This window comes from Oxyura jamaicensis, chromosome 18, assembly GCF_011077185.1.
Source record: "Oxyura jamaicensis isolate SHBP4307 breed ruddy duck chromosome 18, BPBGC_Ojam_1.0, whole genome shotgun sequence".
Lineage (NCBI taxonomy): Eukaryota > Metazoa > Chordata > Aves > Anseriformes > Anatidae > Oxyura > Oxyura jamaicensis.
This window is the reverse complement of record NC_048910.1, coordinates 6,741,948-6,765,572: the sequence shown is the minus strand read 5'-3', so window position 1 is coordinate 6,765,572 and position 23,625 is coordinate 6,741,948. Positions and strand designations below refer to the sequence as shown.

The following is a 23,625-nucleotide window of genomic DNA, read 5'->3' as shown; positions in this document are numbered from 1 at the left end:
TATGGAAAGCTACAAAATGAATATAATGTAGCTTTTTGCTGGACTGCTTCTTCTTATCCAGGTGGATTCAGTGGTTGATCAGAACTTCACCAGGAGTTTTTCTACTTCTAGTTGAGGAAAGGGTAAAGAAAAAATAATAACAAAAAAACCTCAAAACCACAAAAATATTCCCTCAATCCATCTCCCCCACCCCCAGTCTGAAAGTGAAAATGAAAGCTATGGCACTAATCATAGATTTTTTTTATTTTTTTTTTTTGCTTTGAGTCTGTTAAGTGTTCAGTGAAGGTTCTGATTTTTGTATTTTCATTTAACCTTTTTGGGCACAGTACAGAAATGTTGATTAACATGAATGAATGTTTTGTCAAACTGATGATAGGTGCTTCTGAGCTGATCTCTGTTCACCTACAACTAGTATGCCTGGCTGTTAATATACAGCTTTTATTGCTGGCCCATGCACAAATGCAGTGACAGAGTGTTATCAAGCCTGATCAGGCTGGGATAAGATCAGCTTCTAAGAGCAAGCTGCCACTTGTGAAATAGCTCTCTTTTCCACTGTTCTTTCCTCCTCTGTTTCTTGTCAGCCACTTTCTATGCCTGTCATGCAAGAAGTTAGAGCTTTCTTTTTACCATCCTAAGTTATAATAATCTTCTGTGAAGTTTGGTTTTCAGCGTTATGAGTAAGGGTAGAAACGTAACTTTTGAGAAACAACAGAGCTGTATGGAACACTGGGTTTGGCTTATGATGTGGGTTGGTAGCTTGTCTAGGACAACATGAAAGTGTTACAAGTATTTGAAATGCTGCTGATGCAGAGTAAGATCAAAGGAGACGTAAACACAGTTGTGAACACCTAATGAATATTATGCAACTGAACTGATTTTTTTAGTGATCTAAATTTCTAGGGTACAAAAACCACGCAGGTATATAGATTCTTGAAGTCTAGCTTTGCTGTATTATCTCTTCTATTCCATAGGCAAGGCGATTTGTGTTTTCTATGACACCAAAAATAGAAGTACGTCACTTGAATTCACTGGGTACAGATACAAACCATCTAGTTATTTCTTTTTCTCTGCTTTGGATACTGTCTGTGCACTTAAATCAGTCTGCGGTATTGCCAGCTGTTACCACACCAACATTCCAAACAGTGGTGCTGTTATCACCGGTAATGGGACGTGCCAATGCCTGGCACAGGGCGAGTAAGCAAGTGAAACCTGGCTTGGCCCTTCCGGGTCAGAGTACAGAGGCTGAGATAGCCACATCAGTTTATCGGAAAATACTTCATGTATTACTTCGTACTTAGTATCAGTGCAATGTGATAGATAGTAGATTAACCATTTTTACATCCCATTTTCGCAGGAATCTACTTTCTAGTCTCAGAATGAAAGCACTCTTGAGCCTGGCAAACGTCTTAGTGAGACGCCATGCAGTTTTGCCACAGGCACAAACTTAGGGTTTATGTTTAAGCACTTTTGTGCATGTTACATCACAGAGATTCACCGAATGGCCTGGTGGCATTTGGCTGCTGTTGAACTGCCTAAAAATATGTGGGAGGTCTGTGCTCTGTTTTCATCTGAGAACAGTGGTGTGAGTTTGGTCAAAGATGAAAATTCCAGTCTTGTGAAATAAATGCAGACCCAGGGGTTTAGGCCTTGTATATTTTAAGTCTTGCTGTCAAAATACAATACAGATACAAGAGTTCAGATGTTCGGTGACTTACTTGGTGCCTCCTGGTGAAGAATGACAGTAAGAATGAATCATGGGTTTGTTTTGACTCAAAATAAGTATTTTTTTTTGTCAGTAACATAAGTCAATAAGATTTTGACTCAAAATCTAGGCTTTTACTTAAGTTAGAGGTAATACTGACATTCAAGTTGGTAAAATCTCACAATAGAGCTTATTTGCATTTTAATAATTGACTGATTTTTAAAATAAAACCCAGGTAAGACATGGGACTACATCTTTGAAGGTAATTTCATCTGCTAGATGGTATCCAAACCTCGAGCAGGATAAATAATATTCCCTTCTGCTAAAGAGTTCACATATTGCTCCTCACAGCAATTGAAATGCTTTACAAATAAAATGAACTGCTTTGAAAACACTTAGTCTTAATGATCTTCACACTAAAAAAAAATAATCTTTCAATGTAAGTATCACATGGGATTATATTCACAGCCACGTAGTCAACCAGCTGGGCTGGAATAAGTCTGCCATTTGAAATTACAGAAGTGGAAAAGGAAGCTTCGTTTTTGTCAACTAGTTTCTACGTTATTGTGGTTCACTTTCCACCCACCACGTTACCAATTTAAACACTTGCTGTCAGCTGCAGCCTATACCAGTGACCTGCCATGACAAAACAGATTGGTCGGAGGACCGGGGAAGGGGCAGAGGGGGACAGCTTGGCCTGGTGGCACCTCTGCGAGGGCTCTGAGCTGCTGTAGATGGTGAAAGCCTGAGTGGCAGGGGCAGATGCACATCTAGTTATCGCTTGCACGATATATAGTGCCCGATCCTTGTTTTTGGTGGGTTGTGGTGGTTGTCGAAGTCAAGTTTGCTGCCAGAAAATTGGAGTGGCAAGTTGCATGCTGGGATGTTTTGGTAAACTTTACAACTGCTTGAAGTAGAGCAAAGGTGTAAGGATTTGTGACTTCTATTTGAGTACAGGAATGTGCTGCTGTGGCGTGGCTCTTTGGCCTGTCATACATCTACTCGTCTCATTTTGCACTGCTGCTTTTCTCCGTGACTTTGCAGTCTGTTCCTCTCCAGCCTTGCGTTGGTGGCCTTGGCTGTCATTGTTACCTGTGCAGGGAGCACAGGGGAGGCTGTCCCTGGAAGGCTGTCCCTGTGGCTTGTGGAAGTTAAAGCAAATTAAATCTCCAGGAACTTCATGATACTTGTCTTGGGACGATGTCAGTACAGGCAGCTTCAGAAACTCTTGCTGTCAGTCTTAAGACAAATTTTACTCTGAGAGCAGATGTCTCTTTGGCTTTACGGCTCGAGTAGACTTCTGCATTTTTTTCTCAACAGCAGAGGGCACCTGTGAACATTGCAGGGGTGGGCCAGGCATGGACGTGCTCGTGTTTCTTCTTTCAAATTAGAAGCTTTAACACTTAAATTCTTCTCTTCCCCTTCCCATCCTTCACACTTCAGCGAAGTGTCTGAGGCTGACAGCAGACTTTGATAACCCTGAACATCTTTATCAAAAGAGCTTTAGATAACTGCCTAACAGTTTCACATTATCATGACTGTAGCGCTGCCACTAGCTCTGCTTGTAACTAGCTTGCAGTATTAAGAGGTTTCGAATTTCAATCTTGAATCTGGAAAATCAGGCTCACAGAGCTGTTTAAAAACTTGTAGTACAAATGCATATCTTGCTTGTCCAGCTGAGCTCCACAACGGCACATGCCGTGTTGCTCTGGGTATTGCTCGGTCTGGTTACCAAACACGGGGTGTGAGCCTTGCTGTGCTCACTCGGTGCCCCAGCATATTCAGTGGGAGCTAGAGAAGTTTCCTGTTCTCCCTCCTTGCATCACTCTTCGGGAATGTCAGGTGGCTTGGTTTGTTTGTTTTGTAAAAGACAACTATAGTTTATCTTGTGGCTTATTGCGTAAGTGAACAGCTTTGGGATGTGCTTTCTGGAGGAATTGTTTTAAGGGTAACTTATTCACAAGGAAGCTGGGTTTAGTTGCAAGAGAAATTGGGGGAAAAAAGGCATCTGGATGGATCAAGTGCTTTCTGATGGTGATGGTAGTAGGATCCAGGAGTTGAGAGTTTGGGTTTCTTTTCTGGATCTGCCTAGTGCTTAAGTATAACCAAGGTATTGTGTTACATTTGACAGGACAACTGAAGCACAGATATGTTTCCATACCTCATAAGTTTATCGAACATAAACTTCCTAAGTATGCTTGTTAGATTTTATTTGGGAAAAACTACATATATGATTAAACCTCTGTCTTTAGAGCTGTGGACTTTGTGCCCCAACTGTTGGGTTGACTATTTCTCACATCAGGTGACATAACGCAGCAATTGATACTGCTGGCCGTAGGTTTTATTTGGGATATGATGCAAATGTTTTGGCAGCTGATGTACACATGCAGATTTGTTTTCCTCCTATGCTAAACAGAGCTGTTGCTTTTACTGACTTCAAAAGATCGCAGGACTGCTTACTGTTGTGAATCTCCTGCAGAAGTTTGGTATTCATCTGAACTTGCCAGATACCAGCATTTTTATAGTGTACACTGAGATGGACATCTTGATGTATAATCTGAAGGCCAGAGATCTGCTGACGCCTCACTGCAGAAGCAATTGAATGTAGATGTGTCTAGTTAACAGTGAAACTTTAATAATGAACTTTCACCTGTGAAACTTAACATTGGTTTGAGACATTGCTCGTGACATGAGTATCTGCACACATGATAATATCAGTAACTGGTATGAAATACAGCTGTTGGTAATGCTATTTCTAGGTATGGCTCAACTCGAGTGGTTTTTCTAAGGAATTCAGGAAAGCTTTTTGGTAGATCCTCGAAGCTGAGAAGCTAAGGCTTGCTCAGGGGAGGTCTCTCTTCCCATGTATTTCTTGAGGACTGAAAGCAGGCTGTTTTCCAACAGAAAAGGAACAGAACAAATCAAGTTCTGTATTTCATGATTAATGAATTTGGACCTTAGTTTGCTGGGTTCTCCTCAGTGTTGCTCATCTACGTTGGCTTGTTGACAAGGCACAGATACTCCCCCTCCTTCTACACTGTGCCATGGGTATCGTTTACTAAACTTGAAGAACCCTTCTTTGAGGAGGAGTGTGAGCATCAAAGTGCCAGAAGCGAGTGTTTGTTTTTGACTAAAGCCTTTCTCAGTCGCTTGAAGAGGTGACAAGCCTGGCAGCATTTCAGGAGCTCCTTGGGCGTGCAGGTCCCTCTGGCTGCTCTTGCACCGAGGGGACATTTATTTCCCAGCTCTGCTGCTCCAATGAGAGCATCTGTGACAAGGTGCTGCTGTTACTTAGGAAACAAACCAGCTCTTGCCATGGGGAATTCAGACCTGAAGGTGTCTGGTACCTTTCCACTTGAATAAAAGTGTGGAATTACCATCTATACCCCCAGCAGTGCATTTCACCTCTGTTAGTTCTTTATGCTGTGAAAAAGGTGGAAGACCAACAACAGTGCTATTACAACTTCAGTTATGTTTCCTTTTTACCTTCTTAAAATATTTTTCCAGTGCTTAATTTTTATGGGCATCTGCGTTATGTTGAGAAGCTATAGCAATACCTGGTGTTTTTGTGTTGTGGGAATCAGTTGTCCACTAGATGGAGCAGAGGGTACAGTTAGCTCGGAGGTTGCACTGTCTGCAAGACTGGAGGCTAAACCAAAATGGAGTAGAAGATGAGAGCAGTGGTTGGTCTGCTTTGAACTTATCTATTAATATACCTGAGCAAAAGTGGTCAGAGTAGGTTGAAATCTGCTGACGTGTAATTAATGCTTGTGTAAATATATTTTTTAAATTGAGTGGCATGCCAGTCGTTTGGGTGCTGAATTTTGTTATAATTCTATTGTTGTAAATGTTGCAGCAATGGAGAAAATAAGCTTTAAAAGCTTTTTTTTAAACAATCTTACATTCCTGAGTTGTTTGGGTTATCTGGCTTTATACCCAAGTCCAGTAGTCCGGTTCTGCTGTCTTCTGCATCCATGTGGACTTTGTTGGATTTTTTTGAAAAAGTGACTTGCTTCAGTAGCCAAATTTATAAGCAAATATATTAATTTTCAAAACAAATATTCAAAACTTTCCTCAGTGAAACACTTTTTTGGCCAGAGAATAAGGGAGAAGTTAGTAACAGATCCAATTTTTGACTTGATTTTTATAGAAGTTGGCTTGTACATATCCTTGTTCATTTGAATTTCAGTCTCTGTGAGGGAGCCTGGCAGTGCAGCTGTCTGCATTAATATAATGAAATGGTGGTAGCAGAAAGTTGAAGGAGCTTTTTTGAAGTTATGTCAAGCTTTTGATGATAAATTTCTGTGATTTGGAGGTTTGGCTGAGACAGCGGGTATTTTAACAGTCCAGAGATGGCAGTGACAAGACCTTGCCGCTTTGTGTGTTGGTATTTGCAATCAGTAGAGCATTATCTTGACAGCTAAGTTACCTGATTTAGTGCCCTATTTTGTGAACTGCGAAGTAGATCTGCAGTTCAGTGGTAAGAGCTACTTGAAGATGCTGGTTGACAAGAAATTGAATTTGCCACTTGTTTTAAAGATTTGCTTTCTGTGCTGGTTATTTTCTAGTCTTCTCACTTTTGGGTTAAATAATTGCTTGACAGCTTCAGTGCTGGTTTCAGGCAATGTCTGATGTCTGTCCTTTAGCAACGTACCAGATCATAAGGTCCTACTGGCTCATAGAATTGGTTGTGCTTGATCTGTAAGTTAACTTTGGTATGGGACTTGCTTTTAAGAACAAACCTGGATGAGAACTGTTCAAGGAGAGCTTTCAGATGGCTTCAGTGCCAGGAAGGGTTCATCAGTGAGCTGGATTTGTGTCCTGGCTTGTGTAGCAGGAACTCGCCATTCCTCTTGAAGGTGCCACACAGGTTGGATTTGGTATTCTAGCAGGTCTGTTTCTCTTTCTCCCCCTCAGGCTTATCAGCAGTTTGAGGCAGAGGACAACATACAGATGGAGGGTGTTCCAAACTTGGTAAAAGCCATCAGACTTGGGAGGTAAGCTCTGATTTTTGAACAGGCAGGGTAGGCAGCTGTGCTGCCTAATTCTTTGTAATGCTGTCAAGTGGTAGAAACTCCAGAGGCATGTGTAGTTTAATGTATAATGTCATTTTTTTTTAGATTCAATTGGTTTGATTTGAGAGGACTTTAGTTAAGACTGGTACTTCAGGTCATTGAACATGTTAGGATATTGATAGTGCTGGAGAAGGTTGCAGGCAGACCTTGAGCATGAATTTGTGGTGGTGTGCCAGTGGGATGCTTTCACATTGGCCTAAAAATGGTAGAGTACTTGCGTTTTGTGCTTTTAGTTTTAAAGTTGAGTCTTTTTTGTTGTAGAATGTCAACAAAGCCCACAGTGACTTAATATTAGGACCTTTCAGTTTCTGAAATGTAGACTTGCAGCCGTGAGCAGTGGCACTCGTTCAGTGTGTATTATATTTTGCCCCTGTAATATCTTATAATAAACTTGGATTATATCTCAAATGATGTAACAAGGATGTAATGGCTCTATAAAGCCATTATGACAGAGGCGATGGATACTTTGCTTTCAGGTTGTGTTCTTGCACGGCAAAACACTTGGGAAACTTCATACGTGTTGCAGCGATAGCTTGTGCTAAACAGCTAGAGGGTTTTTAACTTCATTCCCTGAAGCATTCAGACAATGTTCATCGTCAAACTGATTTCATCAGCTATCCATTAAGAATTCAACATCTTAAGAAACAGCAGAGGTGTTTTTAATATTGCTACATTAAACAAAGTCGTGACTCCTGTGCTTGTATCCTTGGCTGGCTAGCACTTCGCAGGCCCAGCAGTGTTAGGCAGTGCCGGCACCATTCCTGCTTGGGGTGGATGTTATCAGAGCAGTTCCAGACTTCCACTCTTTTGTGTGGTGGAGTAAAATGGAGCTGACAACAATTCAGTTTTAATATGCTTCTGTGTGCCATTGGAAGGCATTTCTTCTGTCTCCTGTTTCATTGCTGTGAACTTCCTCTCACTGCTGACAGGAAGGTATATTTAATAGTGACTTAGTTCCCTAAAGGTTTGGGGGCCAGAACCTGATGGTCTTTCTCAGAAGTCCTCTGGCTGTTCTTCACCAGGTGCAGGTATCCTCTGTGTTTAAGAGTTTGGCAATCTCTGATCCTAAGGGAATATCTGATCTCTTCCATGGTGTTTAAGTGGAAAAGAGAAGCGTGTTCTCTTGGCTGATGTTTGATTCGGATTATCTCTTTGGGGAAGCATGTTCTGTGTCAAATAGGATTCCAATGTTTATCGTCCCGTTGGTATTGGAAAAGCTTGTTTTGAGGACTGTTAATATGGTATCTGAGGTACATAAGCTTAGCGTACATCTGCTTGTGGCTGAAACTGCCAGCTGTAGAAGTGGGACGTGAGCATTAAGAAACTGGAGACAACTTCCAGAAGAAAATTAGGAATGAGAAATGCAACTTTCTACGATGTTGCTATTTTTTTAAACTTCTGTGCATAATTAAACCTGATCTTGAGTAACCATTCTTATGAAGATCTCTTTGACTATTCAGTAACTGTATTTATGTTCTACTGTCTTCTATGACTTCATTTCAGGAACTAATTAAAATTGGATGATAGGAGAAAATAGCGTGCTTCATTATGGAACCGCAACCCGTGTGAAAGTGTTTGCTATGTAGCTAATTATGGGAGGTGCTTCTGTGGGCTTCAAGAAGGAAGGTTATAGATAGCTGTGAAGAAAGAAGCATGTTTGTAGCACCTAGAGCACCACTTTAATTAACTTTCACTAAATACATTGCATAAGGTAATTCTCCCAGAATCTTCCAGCTCAAGTTCATCTTCAGGAGTTGGTGTTGGTTGCAGTACCTGGATGCCAGTGTATCGAGCAGGCTGGGGGTGCCCCACCATTGTCTCCACCAAACCCTGGTGTGCTTGCCTTGAATCGCAGCCTCAGTTGCTGTCAGAAAGCAGCAGGGATCCGTGTGGAGCTCGTGTTAGTCAGTGTGAGGTTGTGCGAGGCCCCGGGCCTGTGCCGGGGCACTTGGAAACCGTTTCTAGGGAAGGGAGCAGGTTTCACAAAACATGAAGCTAATTAGCAATGCAGTTTGCATTTTCATCGTTTCCAGGCTGTTTGCCGGTCCTAAAGCAGGTCTTGTGCAGCTGAAAGGCTTCCAGGTCTGTGGGGGGGCAGAGAGACGGTGGGGACTCAAATGCGGAGCCCGGAGATGGGCAGTGCCAAGCAGGGCTGCAGGCGCTGCCGGGGCCGTGGGGTAGTAGAGCTGCTGCGGCCTGGCCTGCATCTTCCCCCTCGGTACAGCTGGGATGCCTCCCTGGGCGTCTCGTGCAAAATGTAGTTTTTTTCTGACTGGAATGTCTGTCATTTTAAGATAATGGGTAAAATTTTTATGTCAAGCTTTGTAGTTACACATTTTGACACTTGTTTCTGTAGGCACTTAGCATAGGCATCCCTTTAACTGTATGAGGAGGTTTAAAATGTCTGTCTAAAAATAATAAACTAAATTCTTCCATTCATTAGATACCAGTTTTGTGTCCTGCATTGCCTCTCAAAACTGTATTGGCATGTGTATTGTACTGTAAAATATATGGTGGGATGGAAACGCTTTTACATCGTTTCCTGTTATTTGACCCGAAGAGCTTTTGTTCAGTCTGAAAATGGTGCAGAATTGGAGCATTCAATCTTGCATTAGTATAAATAAAGTTAGGTTTGATCGTTTTGCTGAGGTATTTATAGGTAGAGTGAAAAAGGTTGTGTCAAGAAATTAATGTTCTTCTAAGAGCAAGATTAGATTAGGAGCTAAGAGTGTTTGTACAGATTTGGGTGAAGAGACAATTGCGTATTTTGGTTCCAGCATTTAACTCTGGCAAAGATTTTTTTGATTGGAACCTACTTGCAATAAAGCACTGTGCCAAAATACAGATGTATGGAGCCAAAAAGAGAAGAGAATTGACTTTCAGAATACCCAGTCAGCAATGGCAAAATGTGCAAATTCCAAAGAAAATGATAGCATTCATCTTCAGATAATGTGTTTTGGCAATGAGTCTCTGGAGGTGAGTAACTATAAATTCTAAGTTTCCCAGGGGTATTTAAACAAATGGAGTATGGGAAGCTACTTCATGGCAAGTGGAATAACAGAACTGCAGTTACAGAATTCGAGACCTATCCTTATATCACATAAATATCATGTCACAAAATACCCAAAGAAAAGGATGCCATTCCTATTTAAGACTGGCAGCAAAATGTTTTCTCTTTTAATGGGGAAAAAGTTGTTCTTTCAGTTTTTTCCTGAAGGGGGGGAAAAAAAAGTTTGTTCCAGCTCATCTCCTCTTAATATTAATGTAGTTTCTGAAAGGTTGCTGAAATGAACTGCTAGACATATCTTTAATATCTTGGAATGCCTACACAAGTATTCAAACATTTTCTTTCACTGAATTTATTATATTACTGTATTACCGCAGTGGAACATGAGTGAATGCTAGCATAAATGCCTTAGTTTCTGTACCACAACACATGACTTGAAGCTATTTCAAAATACCTTGTTTATATTTGTACCAGTTAAACACATCTGGAGATATGTGGTCATATTTTAGGAAAGCAAGGTAGAACTTTTACTGGAGTTTGCAACTCTCATCCTAGATTGAGTGTAGCAATATGTTGTGGCTTCTGCCCCTTGGGTTTTGCATGTTCATGTGTGGAAAAGATCTGGATTGATACAAGCTGTTCTTGAACATAAAAATCCCATCATTGAACTAGCATCAACTAGGGAAAATAGTGCTTTGCCTTTCTTATGGGGACTGCAGTTTGTAACATTGTGCTTCTGTTCATGTGTTCAGGAAGCTCAAGTGATGAGAATGTAAGGAGGAACCGATGTACTTTCGGTTCTGCTCTTTGCTATTCATTGCTAACAATATTCTTGTCTCTGATCTATCTGGTTGCCTAATCCTGGACAAATCAGAAGATTTTTAGGTTTATGAATATAATTTTAATTCATTTTTCATTTTTTTCTTCTAGTTAGCAGACTGGAAGAGAGGGAAGCAGAACTCAAGAAAGAATACAATGCTCTTCATTCAAGACATACAGAGGTGGGTCATTATAACAAGATACTATAAAAATGTATGTCCAAGGAAGACATCCTATCCTGAGTAACTGAAAATTAGTGGGTGTTTAATCTAATCACTGATATTGGCTATTTGTTTTCTTAATGTTGGTTGTAACCACGTGTCACTTGAGATTTAGTTTTCATCTCATTCATATCCAGGCATATGTTTTTTTTTTTTTTTCCATGTTAGTTTGATTATACCTTTGCCAATTCTATAGCTTTCTCACACTTTCAGAATAGGAAAAAAAAAAGTGCTTTTTCATATTTTAAAGATAATTTTTGAAAGCACACTAGCAGACTTCAAAGAAATAGAAACAAAATCACAATCTCAGTTCTCTTTCCAGCATTTTTCTGTTGGTCTTGTAGTGCTGAAGAAGCAAATACCTTCAAAAGGTGTCCTTCTACTGAGTGTCATGATCAGACCTTGTCATACTTATCGATAGCTGTTAAAAAGCAATCAAAAAAACAGTTCTTGCTGATGAACACAGGACAAGTTTGACTTTGTCTATTAAGTTAAATAAAAACGAATAGCCACACTGCTGAAGAACTTTCTATAGCATAAAGGGACTTGCAATGCTTTGATTTTTAGCTGAAGGTTGTTTTTCTCATGCAGGGATGCTTACTGTCTAGTTGGTGTTTTTATTTTAGTAAGGAAATCACTATGTTCTCTGAATAATTTTCATCAATCTGAAGTACTCAATAGCACAGTTCTTGTTCTTTCTCTTACTCTGATTGCTTTGCCTTTCTTATTTGGAAGATCAGATAGCTGGTTTGGGAACATTACTAACAAAGAGGGGAATGTGATATTGTCTATTTGTAATTTAAAGCATGCAGGGGAAGGAGAAGCAAGCATCAGCGTTGGGTTTGGTTACCTTTAATACTTAGCATACTCATCTTAAAATTGCTTTAATACTGACTACAGCTGAAAGTCATTTGGAGCTGCAGCCAGCATGTTATGCAATACTTGAATGCTATAAGACCTCTGCTTTTCATATTTTTATAGTTGTGTATTTGCTGTAATCTTCATGCATCTAAGATCATGTTTGTTAGTAAATAATTACTTCAGAATTCTGCATCTGTTGAAAACTGGAAACTTAAGTAAAACAAGTAGTGGCAAAGCTTAATGCTGCTCAGTTGTATTAGGCTTGCTTCCTTTCAAATTTGAAGTGCTTCAGAGTACTGTGTGCCTTCACAGGCTTGGGTTAGTTCAGTTAGACCCTACGAGTTACTACCACAATAGAAATGGCACAAGTTTTTATCTAATCTTTTGCAGAGCTTCAGTTAACTAAATGTATTGGGCACCAGTAATTCAGTGAAATGCTAATGAAACGTTCTGAATATCTTTTACGTAGGTTTTGCTCCAAAATGGACAACAACCTCTGCTGGTTTGATTCCAATTTATTAAATGCTTTTACATCTTACATTCACTTTCTTTGGTGTAGGGAGAGGTTTCCTTGGGCTTTATTATCACTGAGGTGACTATGTCCTTCCTTCATAAAAAAATGAGTTGTAATCTAATATTGTATATCCATACCTCTGTGCTTCTTAAAAACAGGTCTCATGTTTTTTGTGCTTCCTTCCAGCATGCTTGCTTCCTTTGTTCTTCATTTATTCCTGTTTTAGCATTTTTTTCATGTTTTACCTCTTTCTTTGTTTAGCCAACGTCTTACAACTCAAAATACTAAGGAAATCTGGATGATGCAGAAAAAACATGTTTTACACAGCTTCTAAAAACAAACACCCTTGCCGTATGATATTTCTGCTTTTGTGTATGTGGACTTTGATCTCTGTCTTTAGGTGACATGTATATATGTTACAAAGGCATTCAAAGCTCTCAGGCCATCAGCTGACATCTACTGAAATACATCAGTGTATTAAAGAGAAAGCATGGAGAGTTGACGGAGTAACGGATTTGTGGGCTGAGAAAACCCAGCTCTGGAGTGGGGACTAAAGACAAAGAATAACTCTCAGGAAACCAGGGCAAAGCACTACTTAGTATTTACTTGACAGCTGACTAACACCTGTAGCACCCCTCTGCACAGATTTCCAGAATAAAACTTCTGCTTAAGCAAGCACTTTTTTATCTTTTGGGAAACACAAAGCTAAGATGGTTCGATACGGCTCTTCCTGACACAGAGAATATGGGTTTAGTTTAATGAAGCATAATTGGGCCATGCAAGTTTGTCACTGTTTGTCACTGATCCAATGTGACAGAACAGTGAGCCTGTCCCTGGCATTTGGTGTGCACTTTGTCAGGTTCAGTTGGATAAAAAAGTGTCCTGGGCAGGTCACAGTGTGGGGAAGCAGGAAGAGAAGGCTAAATGGAGAGGGATGCTTCTGGTTTTGGCTAGGCATGGGGACCACACTTGGCCTCTTTGAGGTTATACTTCAGATATTTGTTCCAACACAATGTTTTTCTAAAGCCTTATGCTAAACATTGGCACCTTGATGTAAAAGCCTGGTTTAGGATCTTTACATGCTATTGTAACTGCCAGCAACATCATCTTTTATGTGGATAAAGAAGCATCAGGTTCATCGGTGGGAATGTTACCGAGTTGACAAGCTCATCACAGACACTTAAAGGTAAAAGAGTTACATGGAAGTATGTTTAGGACTTATGCGCTGAATCAAGGAGATTCTAAAAATGTCCATTACCTTAATAGGTCTAGATTATGTGGGACACAGAAATGTCTATATATACACAGTTGGTCACACGTTCCCAAAGGGAAGAGCTGCTTGTGCCAAACCTGGCTGGATCTGCAGGCTGAACAGTGAGCACTGTCGTGCAGAGCCTTGTCTGACAGTGACAGAATTGCCAGCTGCTGTCCTCGGGGGGCTGAAGCCTTGACACAAAAAGGAATGAGAAGTGAAAGAGAAAGGAAGTCATAAAGGAGATGTTTTCAACTTTGTTAAAGAAAAATGCCCAGACTGGGGTTATGGATTTGTACACCTTTGTGGCAGAAGAAGTAAAAGGCTTGTGTATTGAGGGGTTGTTTGTAAGGGTAGGAACACAAACCTACTGCCAGGATGTTCATCTTTTACTAAGCATTGAAGTTTGAGGAAGAAAAACCTGTAATATTTCATACTTTTAGAACTGGTCACATGCTGTATGCGGTAACGAAACTGACTGTTTTTTGAGATGGAAAGACATTGGATGGCTGTTGGTTCTGTTTGAGGGGAGTGACTTGAGTATTGACACAGTAATGTGTTCAAACAGTCATTGTAGTTGTCTATTTCATGTGCCCTGAAATGAGAGAATAGGAATTTTGTAATACTGTTAACTATGGAGGTTAACTTTTCCAAGTTTTGAGCTTTCTTTAATCCCTTCAGCTAATGGTAACTGAGCAATGTATTTAATCACAAAAATGATGAAGAGTGGTTGGTATTTATTATGTTGTCTTTGGAGCAATTGGTCATATTCAAAATACTTGTGACCTTTGGAGGCAGCGAAGTGAGCTGTCAGTAGGAGAAGGTTACAAATGATTAAATATTGACTGCAGCTTCTGTGAAAGAAGACAGTAGCTGTAGACTTTTATCATATGTCCTTTTCTATAACTTTGTAAGAAGAATAGACACTCCATTTCTTAAGTTATCAGTAACATTAAAACTTAAGATAGTTGAGTATTCTCAAAACTCTTGGTTCAATTTTGAGTAGTCTGACTTCTAGGATGTTATTTCATGAGACATTTGTTTGGGTGAAGATGTTGCACTTCAAGGATAGACTGAGACTCAGTAATTTAGGTTGAAAGGGCCACTGCATGTCATCTGGTTCAAATCCCAACGGTTTTGGAGGGAGTCTTGAAAATTTTGTTGCAAAGGATCACTTTGAGCTAACTCCCCAGTGAATTACAGCATTTATCATTTCAAGGCTTTGATTATACAGATTTCTACAGTTTGAGAATCTATGGGCTGTGTCTCACATTGCGTGATCTCTGGCACCAGCTGTGTAGCCCCTCATCCCGTGAATAGGGAAGGAGGGTGAGGAATTCAGCTCCGTGCAGACGGTATTCCAATATTGCCAGGTTTTATGCTTGCGACCCTGGATCAAGGTTGTGTGTAAACTCACGTAGTTTTTTTTCCTGACTTTGGGGACACCAGAGGCATCTGTACCCTGAATCTGTGGGGAAATTGTACTGCACTGCGTGTGCATGAAATGCATATGTTGGCCTTTCTCATCTTACTTTTGTATTCTTATAGCTTACGTTGTGCTGAAGCATGAGATCTATGGATTTGCTGCTTTTACCATCAGCATTATTTTCATCTGCAGAGCAATACTAAACTGCTTAGTCCTTTAAATTGACCTGCCCTCTAGCCTCTGTATGCGGGTAATAAATATGATGAGACATTTCAGTAAACAAAAGAATAACAGGCTGGGGGGAGGGAAGAAAGTAGGTTAAACAACATATTTTGTAAAACACAGAAGTTGGACAGATTTTACTGACCCTACTCTTTTTTCCCATGTTGTAACTGTTCTTTGGAAAGGTATTAGTTACTTATCTTCTGTTCAGTGGCTTAAAAAAAAGAAAAAACAGATGTTCTGTTTAAAACTTGAATTTTAAAAAATGCTGCCCTACAAACTGACATTTTTCCAGGTAGGTTGACTTTTGTTCAATAATGCCCTTCTATGGTGGGGGGATACACAGACGATACTGAATGACCATATATACATTTCAAACTAATACATGATTGTTTGTTTGTTTTTTTCCTCTGGGATTTCTGAATTTATCTGAATTATAGACTTGTTACTGTGTAAAACTCTGCACAGGAGATGTTGGAATGCCTGATTTTGATTCCTTGATGGAAACAGGGGAAAAAAAAATAAAAAAAAAATGGGTAGTTGAAGGTGGAGCTTTCAGTTCTTTTTGATTGCTTCTGCATTTAAAAATAATTCAGAAAAGAAATGAGATGGTTGTAGTAAAAGGCTGGATTTGTATCGTTTGCGAGGATACATTTGTAAGCTTTTGACAGCAGTTAAAGTACATTATATAATGTTTCTCTAAAAATAGCAAGATAATACAATTCAGAGTAGAAAAAAGTATTTCAGTTCAATGCAGGGAAAAGATCTGTATGTCATGTAACATTGATTTATATGATACCTATCAATCAGGATACCTTAAATCAGTTCATAATATGAAAATCTTAGACTAAGAATATTTATTCATATGTAGCTGATGCTGTCAACTGGTGTTTGCATTGAACTCCAGTCTTAGTAGCCTTGGACACGTCAAGCATGACTTGATAGAAACATGTAGGTGGAGGCTTTTAGGTCTTGCTGAATTCAGTCCTAATGTTTGAACATATCCTCACTAACAAAAGGTTATATAATATTGGTTGTATGGGTATCTGTCAATAAAGCTGTTCTGAAAATGTGTCCACCCAGGTTGGACATGGAAGGGATCCAACGAGGACCACCATGTACCAACTTGGGATATTCTGTGATTCTAAGAAATTCTAGTTTTACAGAATAGGTATAATTTCCAGAGAGAAGTATTTGTCATGACTTGAATAAGTCCTGGAAAAAAATTACACTGAATTCTTGTGCAATATACCTATGATTTTTTCTTCTTTTCTGAGTGCCCTATTAGTGTTGAATGTGAGCACAGAAATGCTAAAAATAGTCATGTAGGCTTCTCTTCAGGCTTTCAATGCTCTTCAGACTTTCCTAGCTTTCATTCTGAAGATGCATGTCCAAATTAGCCTTTTAGAGTGAAGTGGCAATACCTGTTACTTCTCTCCATGCACGACCCAGATCAGTTGTCTGCTCAGCAGACTTGTCCTTAGGTTGATTGGAATCAGGGTTCATTAAATAAGTCATGACTGCAGGAGTCAGCATGTTGGCCTGGGGCTGTCTCTTCACAGAAGGAGAGGAAGCCATCAAAGCTCTTCTCAAGGACTAATAATCCAGAGGCACTCCCTCCTCTTTATGAGCAGTCCATCTAGGTGATTCGAAACCAAAGCTTTCTGTATTCTCTGTAAGAGAAGTTAAGTTTATTTAAATGTTGGGAGAAAGAGAAGAGATGCTGACTTCACATTTCTGCCCACAGAAATAATCTGGTTCTTAGTTTATGGATTCATTTGGTTTAATATTTGAGGTGTATGCTATCTCACCTTTGCAGATTTTTTGCAATTAGGCAGTAAAATGTCATAGTAAATTTGAATAGCTGCTTGATGTAATTAGAGGTCATAGCACCTAAAATGGATTTGAATATGGCACTTATAAACAACAGTTTTGAATTTACCACACGCACTTTGGATGCTGTTAGGATGTTTCCTGTGCACAAATGCACAAGTTATCTATTTTTTTCAGTTATGGCATTCTCTGCTGGTTTGTGGCCTTACACACTATAATTTTACTTCTTCATCTATTTAATGTTTCTGAATGCTTTCCCCATTTGTAGCATTACGGGGAAAAAATTGTACTGTATTAGCTAAAAATTATGCAACTGTACTAAACGTAAATAGTATTAATTTTACTGTTTCTGTCATTTTAAACAGATGATTCACAATTATATGGAGCACTTGGAAAGAACCAAACTTCATCAGCTAACAGGGGGTGAACAGTTAGAATCCACTACACACAGTAGAATTAGGTAAGCTATTTATTATGCTCTCACCCTGAAATGAAAGAAAAATCCATTCGTTTGTGTTTGCAAGACTTTGTTCTTTAATCCTACAACAACGATTTGGCTGAATCAGAAAGATTTGTTGTATGATTGGAATGCAGTAAGAGAATAGCGTAGAAATCAGTAGAGAAAAGCTTTTGCTGTTGTCCTGCTAAACATTAAGGCTAACGTACAAAGTATATCTCAATTTCAGCTTTTTTTTTGGTGTTTACATTCAGGTAGGTAGGAAAAAAATGTCAGCAGCTGTGACAAAATAATTGATACCGTGCTGTTGCTTTGTGTTCAGGTTGATGGTGTGTATCTTGATACCCACTTGTTCTAAGGGCTCGGTGTGAATATATTATGCAGATTTTGAGCTTTCTAGCCTATGAACTCTGCGTGGAAGGAGGGGAGAAGAACTCCTGGGCTGGCTGTGTCTCTGCGTCGCTGCATAGATGCTGCGAGGAGCCCGGCGGCTCGGTGCGAGGGGGAGGAGAGGTGATGTCATTGCTTTGGAGCTGCTGCAGAAGAGTGGAAAGCTGCTGCTGATGGCATTGTTTTTGTGGCAGCGGCTGAATGACAGACTTTGCCTACAAAGATACACCCTCGGCCTCTGTGTAGCCTTCTTGGTTCCGGCATTTCACCATGCCAGCACAGCGCCATGAATCCTGGATGCATGCTGCTATTTGTGTTTGGCTTCGTTGGCGGGGCGGTGGTCATTAATTCGGCTATCTTGGTATCTCTCTCTGTTTTGCTGCTTGTGCACTTTTCTATTTCTACTGGTGTGCCAGCTCTGACGCAGAACCTACCAAGGATACTCAGGTACTCTGACCCACTGAACCTTAGCTTCTCCTGCTCTTTCTTTTTCTCTGTTTTCTCTTCTCTTGTCAAACAAAAAGAGCAAGGACAAATTAAAGATGCAAATTGTGCATAAATTTGAAATGCTTCTATAAACTTAATGTTTATGGACTGGGACATGGTAATATTTTTAAACATTCAAACTTAGCTGCCTTTTGCTTAAGCAAGCTACAAGGTCTGTTAATGTATTTTTGTTCTTTTAAGAAAGCTATTGTTTTGGTTGATGGTAACCTGCAAAAAAAAAGCTATGGTGATAATGTCATGGATCAAGCTCACATTTGTTGTATTGTCAGGTACTTGGCTGATTGTGTGTAGTCATAAATGTATGCAGACTGAGACCTTGTATTAATACATTCCATTCATTTTTAATTTCAAGAATTGCATAAGAACAGCAAATTGATAATTATTCAAATACATAGTAATTAGTTGATTACGCTATTGAAAAAAAAAATGTTTATTGGTTTGTGGAGGGAAAAATCTTTCATTATTTAAGCATTAGAGCTCTTAAAGCCTATTCATTATTGTTCAGCCAAATGTTATCCTCTCCTCTTTTCTGTACTTGTATGGCAACCTGCCAGCTCTGTCCTCCCTCAAGTTATGTTCTGTGTCCTAGTTGCCTGGAGCAGTACCAGACATACATTAGAATATGGTTACCAAAAGTAATCTTGATACGCTTTTGTACCGTAATTACAAAGAGAGCAAATTTATAACGAAGTTCTGACCTGAAAAATTGAAATACTTCCACTGTTGGTGAACTTAATTAAAACAAAAAAAAGGCCAAAACAAACTTTGAGAGTGAAAAATGCTGGAAATGTCCTCTGAAGGAGCCATGTGATGTTCTCCTTGATACACGGCACATGTAGACACTATATGGTAGTATGCTTTTCAGTTTAGGTCTCTGAGCACAGAAGGGTTTTTCCAAAGGTTTCGAGTCCATGAGTAGCTAAAAAAACATATTATTAATGAAAATAAATATGCATATTAAATACACAGAAATAGTGTAACTATCTAGACTGATTTAGTTGGGCTGTGTTTGTTTAAGAGGAGCAAAAAAAAAAAAAACAAACCCAGAACAAATAACCCCCGACTCTTAAAAACAAAACAAAATCAGCACAGCAAAATATTAAACTTTAGGTTCGAAAACCTTCATTACAGTTCCTATACTTAAGGTGTTAGATTAAGATGTTTTTGTAATGTGCTTTTCCTTCCCTAATAAATATTTATGGATTTGAATGGCTTTGGAAGCTACGTTTTCCCCCTCCATCAACTCTTCCCAGCAATATATTTTAGGAATTACAGGAACTGGAGCTCAGTTCCTTAGTCTATTGTTCATATGAAAAGGTAAAAACATAGGATGAAGGACTCCAGTTGTAAAAGAATTGTCTTGTTTTCCACATTAGCAAGCTGTTAAAACAGAGCATCTGGTTGTTTATCGTAAAGGTTCCTGTGACTGCTTCAATGCTTGATTTCAGAATAGTCAACAACCTGTAAATAAGTTGAGATTGCTTTAGTCTAATTAGATAATTTCTTTTAATTCAGGCATCCAGCATCCACATAATAAGCCTTAATGTCCAAAATAAGGCCTCTTTTCAAACTACATTTACTGTGCAGTCTTGTAATGCACCTGAACTGTTTTTTAAGCACATCAAAATAGGTTCATTATAAAATTTATTTAAAACTATTCCACCAAAAAAAAGCACTTCTCAGCTGAGAACTCTTTTTCTGGTACCTGTTTTGTTTCAGTTTTCTGTTCTGAAGACTACAAAGCAAGCAAATCTCTCTCCTTCGAACCATTGCTCCAGGAGGCGTTTTCCAAAGCAAAGGGCCCTTCACAATGCATGCTTTATAAGCTTTCTTTTGGACTGAAGGGATTCTTTTTTTCTTTTTTTCCCTGCTGGACTTCTTAACCAATGAAATGTTTTCAGTCTTTTATCATAACTTAAGCTTATGTGGTGTCCTTTGTTCCCTGCATGCATTAGAGTTGTGGGAATTGTAAAGAAAAGCAGCACCTATTACAATAGCGGTAACTGCTGGAATCAAATTCTGTTTAGCTCTCTGGCTATTTTTTTCATGAAAACTTATCAGAGCAGTAACTTTGAAAAATGCAAGCCATATGATGCTTTTATTGTAACCCTGATTAATTTTGCTTTACTTGCTTTGCTGCCTAATTTGCTCTGCTGAAGTACTCCTGAATTAACAATTGAAGTTGGAATGATATTTATGAAAGACCAAGATATGAGCAATGTGAGAGTTTGAGACTCCTGTGACAGGGAGCATCTTTGTGCATCTGTACTGCAAAGGTTCATTCCAAACTGTTTACTATTCAAGTACTGCTATTTTTGCTGATGTCAAAATTTTCCAAAACGGGTTCACTGATTAATTGCTAAATACAGTCCCTTCTTGATAACTTTCCTTCTTGGTTTACAATATAAAAAAGTTTTTCCTCTGCTCTTTAACATTCCTTTCTGTGTTTTTGCATATAGCCAATAAATAGGTACTAATGCTGCATAGAATTCTGTCAGTTATGTTTAATTTGTGAAAAGCCTGGCTTAAAAAAAAACATGAGGCAGTGATCTGACTCATTATAATGCTAAAATATACAAAATCTCTCAGGTTGTAATATTGTCTGGATTATCTCTGAGGGATAGTTACTGGCAATGCTTTCTCATGAAGCACAATCTTCTGCCACCACTTGTGTGCACTTTGATCTTTTGGTCTTCAGTATACTGAAAATTTTGCTTGAGCTGCACTGGCCGATTACGGTCCCATTTTTTTCTTCTGTATTTCATTGCTCTAACTCAACGAATACATTGTTTTGTCTCAATTCTATGCCTGGCTGATATTTTTCCTTTTCAGGGCTGGCTCTAGCATCCCATGAATTGCATTCTACACAATGTTTTTGTCTCTTGCTATCAGGAAGAATTAATCTTTTTCTGTTCACTGATATAACTACTGATAACAAGATTGGATTTGGGAATCTTTTGTGGAAGGGATCTGCATACAAAGCTTTGGAACTTCCTAATGTTGTTTGTTGTAGAGAAAGGATGAAGTTAGCAGAGGTAGTGAGGAGCTAGGATGAAGTTATTTGCCTTCCATATTGTTGAGGTAAATCTGAAGTTGTAGTTGATGTAACATTAAGTCAGTACTGCTACTTAGGGAAGCAGTCGCATCATGGCACTGGCTGTTCTTTTCTTGTTATTTTCAAGTTTTTCTGTGGCCCTACAGTACAGCAGAGTACTGAACTGATCTTTATTAAAACTATGAACTTTTCAGCTGGGCTAGTTTTAACACTTATAACTCCTTGACCTGTTTTTTTACCCAGTTACACAAATGAATTTAATTCATGTGGCCTTAAATTTGGACTTTTGGTCGACATCTTATGACTTTCCCAAATGCTTCAATTGATGATATAGTTGTTGAAGTTGTGTTAGTGTATCTTGCAAAAAAAAAAAAAAAAAAAAAGGTGTTTTGAGTGGCTGCTGAAAACTGTAATTTTTCTAAAGTAGACATTTTTGTTTTATACTGCTGCTTCTGTTATGTTTCTGTTCGTTTGCTATAGATTAGATTCAGTGCAATCAATACTGCTGCCTAAAGCCATGGAATAGCCCAATCTGCAATTAATCAAATCATGTGAAATGGGGAATTAGTATGTGCTGTAATACAGACTGCATATGCTGCCTTCTATGTTTAATAGAGAACAGGGTATGAACATTTGAACCTGTAATTTTACTGCTTCCCTGCTGATTTCAGAGGTGTACCAGAAAAGAAGCTGCGTGACATCTGAAATAACTGATGAAATCTGTCTCTTTTCAAACAGAAAGGAGCGTCCAATATCACTGGGCATCTTCCCATTACCTCCAGGAGATGCACTACTTACACCTGAAGCTCAGAGAGAAGCAGGAGAAACACCTGGGTCGGAGCACTGGAAATTCCACGAGCTAAGCCAGCCACGGTCCCACACAAGCCTGAAGGTGAGTTGTTAGTGTGGCTGTCTTGTGCATTAGGAGAAACTCCTATAAAAAGGTTACAGTTTGCTGCCAGTAGAGAGAAAAATGGAAATGAAAGGGAAGAGAGAGAACCCTGAATCACGTTCATTTAAACAGCTTTGTATTTTGCAAACAAGTGGTAATGCAGTTCTCAAGAGTGTTTTTTCCTGACCAAGGACCATTTCCAAAGGCCAGTCACTTTTTCTTTAGAGCCTGGCTATGTAACTAGGTAGTGTAAACAAGTCTGCCAACTTAATATCCTTTTGGAAGGAAAGCTTTGGCTACAGGCAGTACTCTAATGCAGCCGCTGCCTTCTCTCAGACATACAGTATAGTATACCGTAGAGCTGAGTGACCTAACTTTCCTAAATTATCTTGTGATGTGATTTCCCTTACGTGTAGCTTGGCTATAATTTCTCCAATTGTTTTGTGTTCCAGCAGTGGGAGGTGGCATAGAGCAAGCTGCAGAAAGGGGAAAAATAGAGGAGTGGTGTTGGAGTGTGGTGAACCTGGTGGTTGGGACTAGGGTGCACGAACACAGCAGGAGCAGGGGCTGCAAGCTGAAGAACTCCAGACTGCATAAAGCCTCTGCCTCCTGATGCTGGCGAGGTGTTCTAGGAGACATGGTTGTGCTATTACGTCTGAAGATACGTGCAGCTGAGGGGAAATTCCTTCTCCTAAGTGAACTTAATATACAGCAGAAGAATACTAAACTGATAATAAGTAAAAAGCAATCCAAAAGTAATTGGAATTTCATTTTTTTTTTAATGTTGAGGTCACATGGAGCTAATGGGAAGTAGAAATTACCATGAACTATAAAAAGGTGTCAGTGACGACAGGAATTTGAATCTAAAAAAATTGTCACTTACCAAACTGTTCCCTTTGTTCCATCTTGGATCTTAGTTTTCCTATTCCCTTTGTCCCATGCTGATTGATTTCAATGAATTGTCAGAGCTCTCTTTAGGAGAGCTGACTGAAATACAAATTAGTTATGACTAAGAATAGGTGGAGGAGGAACAAAAAGGGGAGTTTCTGATCCCATCCTATGCCCTTACAAAATTATAATGGCTACTATATATCATCAAAAAAAGGTTTCTTGGTATAGTTCCTCTCAATTCTGCTAGAAGAACTTACAAAATAATGCAAACTAACTTCTTAGCCCATTCAGTCAGAGTAAGTTCCTTTGGTCCAAAGCAGATTTATACTTGTGAACGTAAAATTTCTGAAATGAACCCTGTGGGATAATACGATATATTGAGGTCATAACCAGAATTGGAAATTTTTTCTTTTAATTCTGATTTTTCTCTCTAAGTACTTTAGCAACAAGTACAATGTACTAGTAAGGTTCTGCTGCTTTCAGGATTGTTTGCTATTCACT

The 23,625-nt window shown here is 39.2% G+C and overlaps 1 protein-coding gene and 1 long non-coding RNA gene across 12 annotated transcripts in view; one reads left to right on the top strand and one right to left on the bottom strand.

The window, feature by feature from the left end:
• Nucleotides 1-23,625, top strand: part of SPAG9 (sperm associated antigen 9) — a 61,098-nt gene that overhangs the window by 7,689 nt on the left and 29,784 nt on the right. For 4 of the 11 annotated variants that reach the window (XM_035342427.1, XM_035342424.1, XM_035342426.1 and 1 more), the window contains exons 3-5: nucleotides 10,715-10,785; nucleotides 17,298-17,392; nucleotides 22,080-22,233. In XM_035342427.1, the coding sequence (XP_035198318.1) occupies nucleotides 10,715-10,785; nucleotides 17,298-17,392; nucleotides 22,080-22,233 (320 nt within the window). Of the gene's footprint in view, nucleotides 1-10,714; nucleotides 10,786-12,154; nucleotides 12,188-17,297; nucleotides 17,393-17,853; nucleotides 18,227-22,079; nucleotides 22,234-23,625 lie in introns of those variants that run through there. The other 7 variants (XM_035342433.1, XM_035342429.1, XM_035342430.1 and 4 more) reach the window with 3 other exon arrangements.
• LOC118175844 lies at nucleotides 18,701-20,063 on the bottom strand. Its single transcript, XR_004755153.1, has 2 exons — nucleotides 19,992-20,063; nucleotides 18,701-19,205 (listed from the first exon to the last, which is right to left on the bottom strand). It is a non-coding gene; the product is annotated as an uncharacterized LOC118175844 (long non-coding RNA).